Source organism: Bufo bufo, chromosome 6, assembly GCF_905171765.1.
Source record: "Bufo bufo chromosome 6, aBufBuf1.1, whole genome shotgun sequence".
NCBI lineage: Eukaryota > Metazoa > Chordata > Amphibia > Anura > Bufonidae > Bufo > Bufo bufo.
This window is the reverse complement of record NC_053394.1, coordinates 99,808,014-99,826,408: the sequence shown is the minus strand read 5'-3', so window position 1 is coordinate 99,826,408 and position 18,395 is coordinate 99,808,014. Positions and strand designations below refer to the sequence as shown.

The 18,395-nt window shown below is 48.5% G+C and overlaps 1 protein-coding gene across 1 annotated transcript; it reads right to left on the bottom strand.

The window, feature by feature from the left end:
- Window positions 1–10,731: 10,731 nt before the first annotated feature.
- Window positions 10,732–12,670, bottom strand: ADO (2-aminoethanethiol dioxygenase). Its single transcript, XM_040436887.1, has one exon. It carries the CDS (start codon window positions 12,454–12,456, stop codon window positions 11,713–11,715), a length of 744 nt encoding a protein of 247 aa, XP_040292821.1. The 5' UTR covers window positions 12,457–12,670; the 3' UTR covers window positions 10,732–11,712.
- Window positions 12,671–18,395: the final 5,725 nt, after the last annotated feature.

The following is an 18,395-nucleotide window of genomic DNA, read 5'->3' as shown; positions in this document are numbered from 1 at the left end:
GCTGATGGGTAGCAGATCAAATGCCTCCTCACATCTAGGCAGTGGAATTTTTCCTCTGGAGGATTCTAGGAGTGCCTCCTGACGCCTATGACAATCCAATACTACCACTGAATGGAAGGGCCGTCACCGGACATGATTGGGGGTCATTTACAAAGTGCACTACGCAAGTTTTAGGTGTTAAAAAAAAAAAAAAGTAGCAAGAAATCATTTTTGCAACTTTATCGCCTGGGCGACAATTGGGAGTGCCAAAAGGTGTGGTGGGACTTTGGCCCCAACAAATTTAACAACATTTCCACCTGGAAAAAGGTGTAAATGTTGGCAAAATAATTACTCCAGTCAGGGTCTGGAGTAGTTTTAATGCTTGGCGCACAACTCATCATAAATTAGGCGCATCCTCTGCCAGCTCAAAGGGGAAACAAAGACCAGCGTAAAAATCCAGTCTTTGTTAATGACCCCCACTGATTGAGAAGGCCTGGGTCGGACACACCCTTGTAGCAGAAACAATGGGGGGCATTTATCAAGCTGGTGTAAAGTAGAACTGTCTTAGTTGCCCATAGCAACCAATCAGATTCCACCTTTCATTTTCCACCGCTCCTTTGAAAAAATGAAAGGAGGAATCTGGTTGGTTGCTATGGGCAACTAAGACAGTTCTACTTTACACCAGCTTGATAAATGCCCCCCAATGGTTAGCTGCAAAACAGCAACTATTAGGCCACCTGACAACAGATGCGGATGAAAGCACATAAGATCCGTACGAATTTCCATGTGGATTTATGTGCGTTACTGCAGCATATGCACACCAAAATCTGCAATTTCTAATGGTGGTTTTTGGTGCAGATTTGTGTCATCCCATACAGTTTGCTGGTACTGCAATACGCTGCGTTTTTTCTGCACGGGAATCAACGTGGAAAAAACGCAGGTATTCCGCAACGTGTGCAGGTGGCCTTAAATTTTTTGGGGAGGACGCAAATATTGGCACACGATTATTTGAGTCCTGTAGAGCCAGGGTAACCATAGCACAGCTCCTGAAAAGCAGATGTACTGCTGGTGCAATAGCCTCCATTCTTTCCAGTCACATTTTATTAGGTTTTAACTATGTAAAACCCCTATGGCAGGGATGTCAAACTCGTGGCCCCTCCGGCTGTTGTAAAACTACAGCTCCCATCATGACTGGACATCATACAGCTATCATGGCATGTTGGGAGTTGTAGTTTTGCAACAGCTGAAGGGAGATGAGTTTGACATACCTGCCCTATGGGGTCTAGGACCCAGACCCTCGCACAGATCTACGGTAACTTAGTTAAAGGGGTCGTTCACTCCTTTCATATTGATGACCTATCCTCAGTATCTTATCGGCCGGGCCCGACACCCTGCACTTCCGTCGATCAGCTGTTTGCGCTATAGCATAACATACTCCCAGTCTGAGCAAAACACGTAAGCAAAGGAGCACCCTGGCGTTTTTAACTATGCTAAAGTAAAAGTTATGTTTTAACAGTTTGGGTGCTGGATGACTGACTATATTGAGAAGTTTTCGGAGAAACTTTCTTCTAAGCCCGAAGTCCAAGGACCAGTCCGTAGGACATTTCTACAGAAGTTAAAACATAAAGGCCTCTTTCACACGGGCGTCATGTTTTTTGCCCGGATAAGATGCGGGTGCGTTGCGGGAAAATGCGTGATTTTTCCGCGCGAGTGCAAAACATTGTAATGCGTTTTGCACGCACGTGAGAAAAATCGGCATGTTTGGTACCCAAACCCGAACTTCTTCACTGAAGTTCGGGTTTGGGTTAGTTGTAGTGTAGATTGTATTATTTCCCCTTATAACATGGTTATAAGGGAAAATAATAGCATTCTTAATACAGAATGCATAGTACAATAGCGCTGGAGGGGTTAAAAAAATAATAATTTAACTCACCTTAATCCACTTGATCGCGCAGCCGACATCTCCTCTGTCTTCTTCTTTGCTGTGCACAGGAATAGAACCTTTGATGACGTCATTGTGCTCATCACATGGTCCAATCACATGGTTCATCACCATGGTGAGGGACCATGTGATTGGATCATGTGATGTGACGTCACCACAGGTCCTTAGCCGGCAGCTCAAGATTACAGAAGAAGAGAGAGATCCGCAACTACGCGATCAAGTGGACTCGGTGAATTAATTTTTTTTTTTTAAACCCTCCATCACTATTTTACTTTGCATTCTGCTATAATCATGTTATAAGGAAAATAATACAGATCGGGTCCCCAGCCAGATCGGCACCTAACAACCATGCGTGAAAATCGCACTGTATCCGCACTTGCTTATGGATGCTTGCGATTTTCACGCAGCCCCATTCACTTCTATGGGGGCTGCGTTGCGTGAAAAACGCAGAATATAGAGCATGCTACGATTTTCACGCAACACACAAGTGATGCGTGAAAATCACCGCTCGTTTGCACAGCCCCATAGAAATGAATGGGTCCGGATTCAGTGCGGGTGCAATGCGTTCAACTCGCAAGTGTGAAAGGGGCCAAATGGTGGCATGCACTCAGCCAAGATCTGCGATATTACAGTCCGCAAAACACTTCTAGCTGTGTGCATGTTGTCTGTTTTGCGGTTCGCAAATTGCGAATCCACAAAGCACGGATACGTCCACCCCCTAATAGAACAGTCCTATCCTTGTGCATAATGCGGACAAGAATAGGACATGCCCTATATTTCTGCGGATGCCACGGAAAGGACAAACGGATGCGAATAGCACACGTTGTGCTTAGGGCTGAAACGATTCATCGAGCCAAAAAAATCCTCGATGCAGTGATTCGTTTAGGGCCTCATGCACACGACCGTTGTTGTGTTCCGTTCCGCAAAATTGGGTTTCGTGATCCGTTTCCGTGTGTCTTCCTTTATTTTTGGAGGATCACCAGACATGAAGGAAAGTAAAAAAAAAGTCTAAGTCAAGTTTGCCATGCAAATGATAGGGAAAAAAACGGAAGCGGACGACAATCTTGTGTGCCTCCACGTTTTTTCACGGTCCCATTGACTTGAATGGGTCCGCGAACCGTTTTCCGTGAAAAAAATAGGACAGGTTATATTTTTTTGACGGACTGGAACCACGGATCACGGACGCGGATGACAAATGGTGCATTAGCAGAGTTTTCAACGGACCCATTGAAAGTCAATGGGTCCACAGAAAATCACGAAAAACGGAACGGACACTGAATAAAACGGTTGTGTGCATGAGGCCTTAATCACATGACCACGGAGCGTGAGTGAAGAGAAGCCTCTCACTCACCGCTCCGTGGCCTCCCGACTCGTGTGCATGAGCCCTATTACAATAGATTCCAGAACTCTAAGGGTTACACAGCATTATATATCAGGGCTCATGCCACGGCCGTTGCCCACAATCAGTAATATGCGGGCACCGGCTGTGCGCACCCCGCATCACTTGAATGGGTCCGCAATCCAGAAGGTCTGATGTGGAACTGTGGCACGGAACCCCACAGAAGCACTACGGAGCGATTCCGTGGGGTTTCTCTCTGTGCCTCCATGTTCTATTTTTTAGAGGCGTGGAAGGATCACAGACGCATTCAAGTTGAATGGGTCTGGATCTGTCTGCGAAATCTGCACGGAGAGGCCGACCAACAGCCATGTGCACGAGACCTAATGTTGTGTGATCCTGTCCGAGGAGCGTTAGTCAGAACAGGACCTTTCACTGACGCACACTGAGTTTCTTCCATTCAACTTGTGCGCCTGTCCTCATGGCAGCTCCTCCGTCCCATTCTCTGTGATAGGACGGCAGAGTAGTAATTACACCTGTTCGCTGTTACGATGTCAACGGCAAGAAGGTAAACAGCGAAGAAAAGGCAGGGCTCATATGGAGCTCTTCATATAGCCGATTGACGGGGATGCCGATAGTTGGGCCCCCGCCGATCTGATATTGATGATCTATCCTGAGGATAGGTCACCAATATAGGATAAGCGAACAACCCCTTTAATACACAGGTCTGGCTGTAGCAGCACAACCCTAGGCCTCCTGCACACGACCGTATGGTTTTGCAGTCCGTTTTAAATGGATCAGTTTTTCCGCTTTTTTGTTTCAGTATTGTTTCCGTTTTTCCATCTGGTTTCCGTTTGTGATCTTTTTTTGCGGATCGCAAACGGAAGCATACAATAATGTTTAAACAGTAAGTACATAAAATTGGGCTGGGCATAAACGCAACGGATGTGGAAGACATACGGATGCATTCAGTTTTTTTTTTGCGGAACCATTGACTTGAATGGAGCCACGGAACGTGATTTGCGGGCAATATTAGGACATGTTCTATATTTGAACGGAACGGAATGCATACGGAGTACCTTCGTTTTTTTTTTTGCGGATCCATTGAAATGAACGGTTCCGTATACAGAACTAAAAAAACAGAACAAACGGAAAAAAAAAAAAAACGGTCGTGTGCAGGAGGCCTTATGGTGGAGCTGGGAGATCTAGACCGTCTTAAGTATGTTTGTTGATGTCAGAAAGGAGTCCTCCCTCTGTTTCTGCAACAATATAGAGATTTCGCTGGCAGCGCCATTCTTATCTCTCTGTTGAAAACACATGCTCAACGAACCAAGTGTGTATGTGTATGGGAGATGATCAATCATTCGGCTGACAGCTAATGAAAGTGCATGGGCACCGAGAGACATGAGGTCTGACACCTGATTTTCTTGAGCTGCGCTAAATGGTCACTGACTGCATAAACCAATAGGGATGGAACTAGAAAAAACTTTGTAATATATCTCATCAGAGAAAATGACTTTGTTCTCTTATAAGCCCTTTTCCTGCCTCTCTCTGCTTCCTAAACTATGATGCTCTCAGTATAGGATCAGGCATTGCATTTCAATGCACCCTATTCTCTCCCTGAACTCATCTGAAGGGGATGGCAACTTTTTGGGAGTTTTTTTTGGCATACTCTCCCTGCTTCCAGACTCCTTCACTCCCCAGCCTCAAATGTCTCATTCAGGTCTCCCACTACCAACATTCACTTTGACACTGGGGAGCGGGTCACCGCTATAGGTTGTGTCATGTAAATTGCTCACGTCACCACTGCAGCTGTGTCAAAGCAGATGTTGACAGCAAGGGACCTGAGCAAGGCAGCCAAAGCCAGGACCCAGCGGCAGACATGTATGCTTCCCTTTGCCGGTCTGGGGGCTTTTGAGGGTTAGAAAGAGCCAGCATGAGATTGATGGGGATGACTCACTTATTTTACAGCACTGCAAACTGAAAAAAAAAAAAAAAAGTCGGACAACTCACTAAGGCCTCATGCACACAGCCGTTGCGTGCATTGGGGACCGCAATTTACAGTCCCCAACGCACGGGCACTATAACAGCAAAAAAAAGAGGCAAGGAAAGAAACCCCACGGAAGCACTCTATAGTGCTTCTGTGCCTCCATTCTGCACCTTCCGGATTGCGGACCCCTGCAAGTGAGTTTACTATTTGCGGGCCGCAATATGGGCATGGCCGTGTGCATGAGGCCTTAAAGAGTAACCGCCCTTCTTTTTACATGTTTAATATGTCCTAGTGACCCCCCCACTGATCGCTAGAACGTGGAGTGAGAGGCGCTTAATGCCTGATAGACTTTCTATTGAGCCTGTCTTCACTTCTCTGCTCGGCCGTGAGGAGAAGCAGCCCTCAGTTGAGCACTTCTAATTAGGGATCGAACGATATTGATTTTTTAGGGCCGATACCGATAATTTGTGAACTTTCAGGCAGATAGCCGATAATTTATACCGATATTCTGGGAATTTTCATTTTTGAGAAAAAAAAAATATTTCCTACACAAATCTGCTGAAAATTAATATGTTTATTGTTAACGTGTATTTTTTTTTTTAAATCTTTTTCATTTATACTTAATATTTTTGTGGGTTTTTTTTGTTTTGTTTTACTAACTTTTAGCCCCTTTAGGGACTAGAACCCTTGTCCTATTCACCCTGATAGATCTCTATCAGGGTGAATAGGAGCTCACACTCTCCCTGCTGCTCTGTGCAAAAAGCAGCATGGAGCTTACCATAGCAGCCAGGGCTTCAATAGCGTCCTGGCTGCCATGGTAACCGATCTGAGCCCCAGGATTACACTGTCACCAATGATTAATAGTGTGGGGGGGGGGCGCACTGCGCCACCAATAAGGATAAGTCTCTCATTCATATACAGGAGGCGGGAGCTGGCTGCAGAATCACATAGCCGGCTCCCGACCTCTATGAGCGGTAGCTGCGATCCGCGGCACCTAAGGGGTTAACTACCGCAGATCGCAGCTATTGCTCATAGAGGTCGGGAGCCGGCTATGTGATTCTGTAGCCAGCTCCCGCCTCCTGTATATGAATGAATGAAAGGCTTATCTTCATTGGTGGCGCGGTGGCCACAGCCCCGCCCCTCCTCTCTCCTGTCATTGGCGGCAGCGGCATCACAGGGGGAGGAGACACCGCTTCCTTCTCCCCTGTGCTGCTGAGGGAACACGGTGAGCGCTGAGAGCAGCGCGTTCTGTGTTCCCAATACGTTATCGGTATATCGGCAAAATAGATGCTGATAACGTTCAAAATCCTGAATATCGGCCGATAATATCGGTAAAACCGATAATCAGTCGATCCCTACTTCTAATAACATAGTAACATCCACCTTTTAAAACCTTTGATGTCGCTATGTCGAATCCAAAGTTTCTAGAAAGTGCAGTTAATGGGGTTCTGTAGTTCTTTTTAACTAATGGTCTAGCCTCTGGATAGATCATGATCTTACCAGGGAGGGGTCCGACAAATGGGACTGCCACTGATCAGCTGTCTGATAAGGCAGCAGCGCTGCATGAGCGGCACAGCCTTCTCTCCGTTTCCCTCAGGCCCAGTGACATAACGACTAGTATTGGGGTACTTTCAAACTAGCGTTTTTCTTTGCCGGCATAGAGTTCCGTCCTAGGGGCTCAATACCGGAAAAGAACTGATCAGTTTTATCCCCATGCATTCCGAATGGAGAGCAATCTGTTCAGGATGCATCAGGGTGTCTTCAGTTCAGTCTTTTTTACTTTTCAGGACGGAGATAATACTGCAGTATGCAATTTTACGGAACGCCGGATGCTGCATTTTTTCTCATTGAAATGCATTAATGCTGGATCCGGCCCCGAGTGTTTCAGCAAAACAGATCCGGACTTGCGGTCTGCGCATGCTCAGACCGCAAAAAAATGTGAAAAAAAAGAATGAATGCCGGATCTGTTTTTCCGGACGACACCAGAGAGACGGATCGGGCATTTCAATGCATTTGTCATACGGATCAGGATCCTGATCCATCTGCCAAATACCAGTTTGCATACGTTTTGATGGATCCGGCAGGCAGTTCCGGTGACGGAACTGCCTGCCGGAATCCACTGCCGCAAGTGTAAAAGTACCCCAACTCACCTGGGCAGGGATAAACCCCATTCAAGTGAACAAAGCTTAGCCCCGCAATACTAGTCGTGATGTCACTGGGCCTGAGGGTAACAGAGAGAAGGCTGCGGCACTCCTGTAGCACCGCTGCCTTTACAAACAGCTGATCGGCGGGTGTCAGGCACTCGCTCGTCAGATGCTGATGATGTAGCCAGTATGAGGACGAGCGATTGCTGCCGCTATTGCTTGTCCCCATACAGAATCATTGTTTCAGAGCAGCAGAGTATTGTTCAGACAGCACGATCTGCGGCCTGCGAACGATGATTGAGGTGTCCACACCTTTAGACGGGAACGTGCATTCGTTCCAGATAATTGGCTCAAATATCAGGTTGTGTAAATCTCAAATCTCCATCAAGCAAAACCAGCACAAATGCCGGCCCAAAAAAACGTTGCGTGTGACCAGACTTCATTACAGTCAATGGTGACGTAGAGAATCCGGCACTGCCGAGTCCTGCGAGACCCGCGGGCTACTCTGTGCTGGGACAGCCTGACGGAGATGTGAACTCAGCCTTAGGTCAGTCTCTCACACTCCCGCCTGGCCTCGGTTATAGTCCAACCAATTCTCAGCATGTTATAGCTAATGGGGCCTGCGGGTATCAGGTAGCGCCTGGCAGTGCCGGATCCAGACATCGCCGGAGACGTCTAGCACTACTGTGAGAGTCATTACTGCTGCAGAAGGAAAACTCCATACTCTGGTGTCTACATCGGTCCTGAATAGCTTGCAGGGGACTTCACGCCAAGTTAAAAAAAACAAGCACTTTTTTTTCTTACCAAATCGAAAGAATTTTTTTAACCCACAAAAACAGTCTTTTTTTTCAAGAAAAATACATTTATATTATATTTATATCATTTGTGAAATATAGTAACAGAATAGAATTCAACAAGTGTCTTAATTACATATTTAACTAAACATGGCAGAATACAGAATCAAAAAAAATAAAAATATAAAGTCACATGAATCAAAAGTGTAATAGTGCGGCGGACAAGGTCAGTAAGCAGATGCAATCACTACTCCTCTACGAGGCTCAATACAGCGTTGTCTTCCTATACGCATGGAACCCTAAGACTTATAAATACTATACATTAGAAAAGGAGGAGAGCGGCAGTAATAATGGCAATGACACGACTCCTATGCTTGTCATCACACCAGACGTGGAGCGGTGGCGGGCGATGGCGGCAGGCTTCATGTACAGCCCCGTTGGAGGTTACACGTACGCCATCCATTACATGGCTTCCAGATCATAAACACTGGGCTTAATGACGGACAATACAAAGGAAACTCAGGAGGAATGTGGCTTCTTAAGAGGATACTGTCAGTCAGTGGATCTTACGAGATAATCCCCCTCCCCCAAAAGAATTCATCCCGAGATGATGCATATTGAGAAATAGTCTTTTTCCTTCTTAAAACCAGGCTACGGAACAGGAAAAGTCCAGGAAGCGAGAGGCTGCACGTTCTAGGGGATGCTATTTATAGTGGGCTCCACACACACCACTGTGGGGGTCCGGCAGTGAAATCAGCGTCAACACGCCATGTCCTGGAAACCAGAGGGAGAGCTATCAAAAGTGGTGTGAAGAAAAACTGGCCTCGTTGCCCCTAGCAACCAATCAGATTCCACCTTTCATTTTCCAAAGGAGCTATGAATAATGAAAGGTGGAATCGGATTGGTTGCTAGGGGCAACTAAGCCAGTTTTCCTTCACACCAGTTTTGATAAATCTCCCCCACAGGCTGCAATGCCGCCTATGGATCAGGATTAGAGATGAGCGAACCGGGTCATCTCATCAAGGAAATTTCTGCGCCTGCAAGGGAGGTTCGCGAAGCAGAGGACGCACCCTCTGATCGTCAGGCCCCGAAATCTCAGAATAGCGGTACAAGTGCAGGGGCTTTGCTTCTGAAGCTGCGCTGCTACCTGGAAGTGTAGTGGGCAGTGGCTGCTCCAGTAGCGTAAGCACAGCCTCGGAGACGTGGAGGCCGCCTGAGGTGTCCGGCCCTGTCAATCAAGAGGCAGGGGGAGCCTCATCAGTTTCAGAGATAGCCCGCCCCTTTCTCTGAATTTGCTCATCACTAATCAGGATCTTTGGCCGCTGTGACACTACAACTCCTAGCATGTCCTGACAGACAGCAGTGTAAGGCTACTTTCACACTAGCGTTCGGGTGTCCGCTCGTGCGCACCGTTTGAAGGGGCTCACGAGCGGCCCCGAACGCATCCGTCTGGCCCCAATGCATTCTCAGTGGAGGCGGATCCACTGAGAATGCATCCGCCTGCCAGCGTTCAGCCTCCGCTCCGCTCAGTGAGCGGACACCTGAACGCAGCTTGCAGCGTTCGGGTGTCCGCCTGGCCGTGCGGAGGCGAGCGGATCCGCTTGAAGATGACACCATATGGCTCAATCTTCAAGCGGATCCGTTCCCCATTGACTTACAATGTAAAGTCTAAACGGATCCGCTCAGACAACTTTCACACTTAGAAAATTTTCAAAGTTTTACGGATGCGAACGTCTGCATTATCGGAGCGGATCCGTCTGATGAAACATCAGACAGATCCGCTCCGAACACTAGTGTGAAAGTAGCCTAACACAGAAGTGGTCGTTTTTTTTTAGCCATAGTAAAACTACAATCCCCATCAGGTTTCGACTACTGCATATTCTACCAGAGACATAACTCTGAGACCTACAGCTCCAGCGAGTTGTACTTACTCGTAGGGTATGTTCAGGTTTTATTTTTATTTTGGCAAAAAAAGGGGAGTACTCCTCGTCAAAATTTCACACGGTTTTGGATCCTGCCCATTTCAATGGGAAGTTTGGCTGTGAAAATACCGTAAATTGACAGTTTTCACACCGAATGAACGGGAGGTAGATTGTGTTTTCTGTGCGGATTTTAAAAGTGCGGAATCGGCGCCAAATATCCTAGTTTGAAAAAAAATGTATAAAACCTCCTCGTGAACATACCCTTAGGGTTCATTTACAGGAGACGTTTTGACCGCGCGGTCAGAACCGCTGGTGAAGTGCATCTGTACAAGCTGAAATCGCAAGTCAAAACCGCATGCTGTCTTACCGCGGTTATCGTTGCGTTTTGGACCACAAGGTTAAAACAGTCTTAGGCCTCTTGCCCATGAACGTAAGGGCTCCTTGCCCGTGCTGCGACCACAAATTGCGGTCCGCAATGCACAGGCACCGACCGTGGGGCAGCCGCATGCGGATCGCGGACCCATACACTCGAATGGGGTCCGCGATCCGTCCGTTACGCAAAAAGATAGAACAAGTTCTATTTTTTTTTGCACAACAGAAGCACGGAACACCACGGACGCACCCCGTAGTGCTTCCGTTCCGCATTGCTGGATTTGTGATGCGGAATGCACACGACTGGTCACCCGTGAACTGCGGAGACGCCGTATGCGGTCCGCAGCACGGGCAAGGAGCCCTTACGTTCGTGGGCAAGAGGCCTTAATGTAAATCCCCTCTAACAAGAGCTGGAGGTCGCACGTCACTGATCGATATGCGGGGGTGGGGGGGGATTCAAAACGTGGGGGGATTTATCAAAGCTGGTTTAGTGGTCCCTACCAACCAATCACATGGAGCCTTTCATTTCTCAAAGGAACCGAAAACGAAAGGTGGAATCTGATTGGGTGCTAGGGGCCACTAAGCCAGTTCTGATAAATCTGCCCAAAATGACATGATGTAAACCATACACACCGTCCATAAATTACATAGTGGGGATGTCGCTGCTCCAAATTTTAATGGACACCATGGGATCACAGCCTTGGGTACAAACGGCTGACACAAAAGCATGGCAGGGAAGTGGCTAGCGCTTTATGGGGCACGGCGGCAGTAGGTTGGCATGCGTGGGATATAAGGGGGCTGGCAGCCTCCAGCATCTCACACAACGCTCCACAGTCCTGGATGTATAACCTCCGCAATCAGCCGCCATTGTTAAGGTGGTAAGACTGTTCACAGACTGAGGAGGAAAAAAGATCCAGCAGTAATTAAAAAAAACATTAAAACGCCCGAAATTGCAGTGGGATCCTTGGCGTCCAGTTCCGTATCACAGACGTTACCATAATCACGATGAGGGCTCAATGGACAACCTCGATATCTACAGCCGGCTTTAAAGATGGCCACTAACTCCTCCATTGCCAAAGAGGTTCCGCAGCAGCAGCTGCTGCAGCACCATAACAGTATTCACAATGGGCTTCCAGTAGTAGTAATAGGGGGGTAACGAGCATACAAGGAGGCCTGACCCTCTGACCATTATTAGTAGGACCCCATGACTGTGACAGGAGGAGGTAGAGAGGCTCAGACGGACACTTTGGGCCCCGGGTAGGGCTCCCCCCCGCACCAGAAATCATCAGGCTGCGGGATCTCCAGCAGCCACACCTCCCGGGGGTGAACCCCGGAGGCCTCGGCCCCGCCGTCCCCGGTCTGCTCGGGGGAAGCGGAGGACGGGGCCTGCGGCAGCAGCTTATAGTAATGGCAGTCCCGTCCATCGTCCGGGTCATAGGGGGGAGCCAGGATGTCCAGGAAGGCGGCGGGCCCGTCCACGGCGCTGATCTGGTGCAGGTTGTCCCGGTGCGGGCTGAGCAGGCAGGCCGGGCTCGTGTCGCTGTACTCCCCGGTGGAGCGCAGCACAGCCCGGAGCACGGAGCCGTTATTTCCGGGGGGCTCGGGCTCCATCTTGTCAAAGCCGTTGATGAGCACTTTGCCGTAGAGCACCTTGAGCATGCCGTGCATCCCGGGGTGGTCGTGCAGCGGGATGCTGGAGCCGCCCTTCAGGAGGAAGACCCCCATGCTGAAGCCGTCCGTCTCGCAGATGTGCATGTAGGTGACGGGCGGGTTTTGCGGCAGGGAGATCGGGGCCTGGGCGCTCTTCCGCGGTCGGATCTTCAGGTCCTGGGCCCGGATCTCGCTCACCAGTTTCCTCAGCTGCGTCACATTCTCGGCGAATCCCTTCCCGTCCCCGCTGCTGCCTGCACCGCGGAACGTCAGCCGGGCCTGGCGGGCGATCTTCTGGATCAGGGAGTTCATCTCGTCCCTCGGCATCTCCCTCCCTCTAGCGGTGACGGCTCCCTCCTAACGGCGCAGTGAGACAGGACATCCCCCGGTAACCACGGTCTCTCCTGTCGCTACACCCTTCGTGAGCGCCGATCCGCCACCCATTCATGCAAATAGTGGCCACACGTCTCCCCCGGCCACAGCGCTCACATTTTATTGCCGCATGGGATTGTGGGGCTCGTAGTCCTGGCCGAGCCCCGTTCCTGTTATTGTTTTCCCGTAACGAGTGACCTAAGCGCAGTGCAGGCGGTCCACACTGAGACACGTCCGTGCACACACCACTCTAGAGGCAGGGGTCTCAGGGGAGGTCTGAGGCAGACAGCAAGCAACTGGAAAGCTTTACTAAAGACTACAAGTCCCGGAATGCCTAGCGCCGCGGCTTACGTGCGGGCGGGCGTCGGATAGGTCACGCTGGGAGGGTCGTTTTAAATGATTTGCGCTGAAGTCCATTGACTTTGACATTGCCTTGAATGCGGGATCCTGCAGTGAGGAAACAGGGCTGCGCTGTGTTATGTCCTATAGCTGGAGCTTGGCACGAAACACATGTACTCCAGTTCTCCGCATACTTCTCCTCAGACATCATCGTGCACTACTGTAAACCGCAGCGTGGAGCGGGAATACATAAACCGCTAGTAAACGCCCGGTTATTTACAGGCTCCTTATTTCGTCAAAAGCGGTGCAGAAAGAAAAAAAAGAACAGTTGCCTATAGCAACAAATCAGCTGGCAGCTCTCATTTTACAAGGGGTCTGTAAACAATTAGAGCTGTGATCTGATTGGTTATCAGCAGCTCCTTCATTAGCATTCACAACTCAGTTTTAAAACTGAGCGCGGCCATTTTTCACCTCATGTTAATGTACAAACTCATTAGGCACATTATTACTCCCTCTTTACACCCGTTTAAAAGCGCATTCACATGGCCGTGGTGCCGCCGTGCCAATGTTGAGGACCGCAAACCGCGGGTCTGCAAAATGGGTACTGGCCGTGTGAACTCCTCATGGCGGTGCCGCAGAACCTTTTACTTCAGTGGCTCCGCATTCCTCAAGATGCGGTGAAAGATAGGCCTTCTGTGATGCCCCTCCAGGTCCTTGCCTCCGCGTCGTAAAAGATAGGAAGTGACCTATGTCTATCATTAAGCATTTTAAGCAACGCGGCTCCATTGGTTACGCACCATGGAGTTCACATGGCTGGTGCCCTTTGTGCAGACTTGCGGTTTGTGGTCCTCAACATTGGCATGGCGGCAGCACAGCCATGTGAATGCGCCCTAAGTGTACGGCGACACTGGCCATGGCCAGGACTGCAGGGGCATCACAGTTTGGTGGTGAACCTATAGAAATGAACGGAGTTGCAGCCTGAGTTGCACGTGTCCCGCAATTACGACCCTCGAATCACAAAAGCAGAGTTGGATTTTTTGCGAATCAGGGGTCAAAGTTGAGGCATACGTGCAGTTTATGCTGCAATCCCATTGATTTCTATGGGATTACAACTACTCTGTGATGCCCCTGCTGTCCTGGCCACTACCAGTGTCGCCGTACCCTAAGGGTATATGTGTCATGTGACATTTCTTGTGATGGTAGTCGATGGTGTCGCCATGAGACATGCAACATGCTGCGTCGCGGGCATCCAAGTTGGATTTTTTGTAGCTGTCACAGTCATAGCATGTCTATGACACCACTGAAATACATTATATGTAATGTCGCCGTGTAGCTGTACCCTTATGTTGGGACTAGACTACAACTGTAAGCACATAATCCCAGTCAAAACAGGACTAATACAACTGCGCTATTAAAGGGGGTTGTCCCACCATAAGAACCTATCTCATGGGCCCCATGGATCACAAGAATGAGGTGCTGAGTTACTGGGAGATGCGGTTACACATGTGCTCTGACGGTCCATTCAACTTCATAGCAGAGATAGCCAATGCCAGGGGCGGACGGCCCTGGAAAAAAATAAAAGTAGCCCCATGTTGTAGGCAGGGGCAAATTGACAGAAGGCAGGGCTAAAACAGGGCCACAATACCTTAGTGCAGCACAAAATACCGCCCAGCAGAGCTAAATACCACAGTGCAGCACAAAATACCGCCCAGCAGAGCTAAATACCACAGTGCAGCACAAAATACCGCCCAGCAGAGCTAAATACCACAGTGCAGCACAAAATACTGCTGCCCACCCCACAGTATGAAACCGTATCATTGTCCTGAGGACGACAATATCATTGAATTCAGGACGGCACCTGCAGCTACTGGCCAGATGTATAGGTGCCTGGTGTTCCTACATTAATAATGAGAGCATCATTATGTACCTGACTGGCAGCCATGAGAAGGGCTTTGGCGGGTTCTGGGCGTTAGCCCACCAGGAAACTTTAGCCGCACCTTTAAATGGGGCAGTTGTAGGGAACAAGGTCCTTGTCGGTGCCCGTGCATTGCAGACCGCAATTTGCGGTCTGCAGCACATGTTCGTGTGCAAGAGGCCTTACACTGTTCGATGTTAGCTCCATGCTGTTCTGCTGTTTAGACCTCCCTGTCCTGCAGCCACTCTCACCATTTATCTGTTCTTTTATTAATGTCATCTAGTCATTTTATTTTCAAATTAATTATCACAGTGATTGTAGTAATTGCCCAGTGTAAATGTGGAAACCAATAAGTGATAAGTATGTATCAGGTAGGGTCCTTTTACATGGGCAGATACTGACTGGTAACCAGCGCTGATCGATCTCTGATTATTACCCGCATTTACATGCAATCATTACACTGAGTGGTGTCAAAAGATCATTAAGGTGATCGTTCATTCCCATACAGTTTGCTAAGGCTAGATTTTCTGGGGGAGGTTCCTGTAGAAGCCTCTGTTGAATATTCCTGCAAAAAAGGAAGAAATACTGCTGCATGCAACGGTCTTTAGTCTGGCAAAATGCCGGTATTCACGTCAGTCACCCAATGGACCCCATTATAGTGAATTGGATCTGCTGTGCACTGGCAGTGCCCGGCTTATGCTGCATCCAGCGGTTCCTGTATTCTGTTCCTGCGTCAGAACAGAATACGGGAATCCTAGCGCTAATGTGACATATCCTTATTCATGTTTATGAAGAAAAAGACACAAATGCAATAGCACTCTGCAACCAGCATTCTGCCCTGCCTCTATGCTGGATGAGGCATTGGTGTACATTTTGGCCAAAGCGTAATAAGCCACTCACCACGTCAAGGTCGCCTCTATGGAGTGGTCCCTAACACTAGTTCCTACCTGTTTATGGGCCATGACAGCCACACAAAGTCCAGGGAATGCAGGTACAGCATGCACGCCAGGCACACTCTGCTTTTAACCCCGTCCGGTGCCATTACAGCTTTCATCTGATCCAGGGATGCAAGTACCAACATGCATGCTGAGCCCACTATATACTTCTCCTGGAGCCAAATGGCACCGGACGGGGTTAAAAGCAGAGTGTGCCTGGCATGCATGCTGTGCCTGCGCTCCCTGGACTTTGTGTGGCTGTCATGACCCATAAACAGGTAGGAACTAGTGTTAGGGACCACTCCATAGAGGCGACCTTGACGTGGTGAGTGGCTTATTACGCTTTGGCCGAAATGTACACCAATGCCTCATCCAGCATAGAGGCAGGGCAGAATGCTGGTTGCAGAGTGCTATTGCATTTGTGTCTTTTTCTTTGTATATGTATTTCGCCATAGCGATGTGCACCTGCATATAGGGTTGTGCTGATTGAATCCCCCACATTTATAATGTTTATGCTCGCATAAGTGATCCAATCACCGGGTGATCGTTGGCATGTTAATACAGGACTATGATTGGGATAGAGCTTTGTGTTCTTAGGATCATCAATATGGTATTTCTAACACTTCGATTTTAATGCTGTCTCCGCGTACAGCATAAAAATGTATTGCCTCCGTGTAGGCAAAATTCTTTTCAGTTGAAGTTGCGCGAGACTTCAGTGAATGAATTCGGCAATCACTTCTGCGTCTTTAAAAACATTTTAAAATAGCAATCCGAACTCGGCTTTGGTACTGTACAGAGACAGCATTAAAACCAAAGTGTTTGAACGAATCGACTTCGGATCTCTGATACTAAGCTGGATTCGCTGAACACTATTCATGACCATTGTTTTCTTAAAATAACTGCAGGTAATACATTTATAATACGCACATACATACACATAGTATAACCGTTATCACTGTAATTGGTGAGGCGCAGCAGGGGAGGCAGAGGTGACCGGAGTGATTATCTGTAAAAGTAGACTCAGTTCAACATCCAGCATAGAGGCAGGGCAGAGTGCTGGTTGCAGAGTGCTATTGCATTTGTGTTTTGCGTTTGTATATGTATTTCGCCATAGCGATGTGCACCTGCATATAGGGTTGTGCTGACTGAATCCCCCACATTTTTTCTTTGTAGTATATATTGGAGGCGTGGCGATCTCCATGCAGTCATGCACACCTGACCAGTTAGTCTGCCCTGGAGGCTGGTTTTAAAGTCAGTATAAAACAGAGTCTGCTTATATAGCACCCACCAGTAGCCATTTGGCTCCAGGAGAAGTATATAGTGGGCTCAGCATGCATGTTGGTACTTGCATCCCTGGATCCGATGAAAGCTGTAATGGCACCGGACGGGGTTAAAAGCAGAGTGTGCTTGGCGTGCATGCTGCACCTGCATTCCCTGGACTTTGTGTGGCTGTCATGGCCCATAACAGGTAGGAACTAGTGTTAGGGACCACTCATAGAGGCGACCTTGACGCGGTGAGTGGCTTATTACGCTTTGGGCAAAATGTACACCAATGCCTCATTCAACATCCAGCATGGAGGCAGGGCAGAGTGCTGGTTGCAGAGTGCTAGTGAAATAAGGTTCAGAAGCCCTACTGTAACCGAACAGTATAAACTAGGGGGGCATTTATTAAAGGGCATCTGTCAGCAGATTTGTACCTATGACACTGGCTGATGTGTGCTTGGCATCTGAAGGCATCTGTGTCAGTCCCATGTTCATATGTGCCCGCATTGCTGAGAAAAATGAAGTTTTAATATATGCAAATGAGTCTATAGGAGCAACGAGGGTGTTGCCTTTGCACTTAGAGGCTCTGCTCTCTCTGCAACTGCAGCTCCCTCTGCACTTTGATTGACAGTGCCAGGCAGTGTAAACGTTATCACGCCTGGCCCTGACTTCTCCTAAAGTTAATCAGTGGAGATTTACATCACGCCATTTTTGCCACAAAATCTGTGACTTTCCCCCTTCACACTACTGAAGGTGGGGAGGGGGCGTTGCAGCAGGTCCTCCACATTTATTCATGCCAGTTTTCTGGTGTAAATAAAGACAGAAATCTATGGCAGCTGGGGCGCTGATTTAGATTTTAGACTGCCGCACGCTCTGCTGGAGGATACGACAAATCTATGAGAGATATTTGCCTCTACATCAATTTGGAGCATCCTCCAACTGCGCAGGGGGAATCAAGACCAGCATGAAAAACGGCAGTCTTGATAAATGTTCCCCTAGGTGCTTAAAGAGGTTTTCCAGGATTACTATGATTTTTAACACATATGGTCATGTAATTACTTACATCATGTTGTACGCCTTCTCCGTGCTTTTATTCAATTTGGACTCTCCTGACCTCTTTTCACTCCGGTTTGTCTCCATCTGGATGTAGCACTTTCCATTGTTCGATCCAACCAAACCCATGATGCACCTCTCCTTTCTCTGTCACAGCTCCAGCACCGCCCCTAACAACACCCAGCTAGTTCATAGCTCCTCCCACCAGCTAGTTACATAGACACTCCCCTATCACTGCCCCTAACAACAGCCAGCTAGTTCATAGCTCCGCCCACCAGCTAGTTACATAGACACTCCCCTATCACTGCCCCTAACAACACCCAGCTAGTTTATAGCTCCTCCCACCAGCTACTTACATAGCCACTCCCCCATCACTGCCCTGTTTTTGC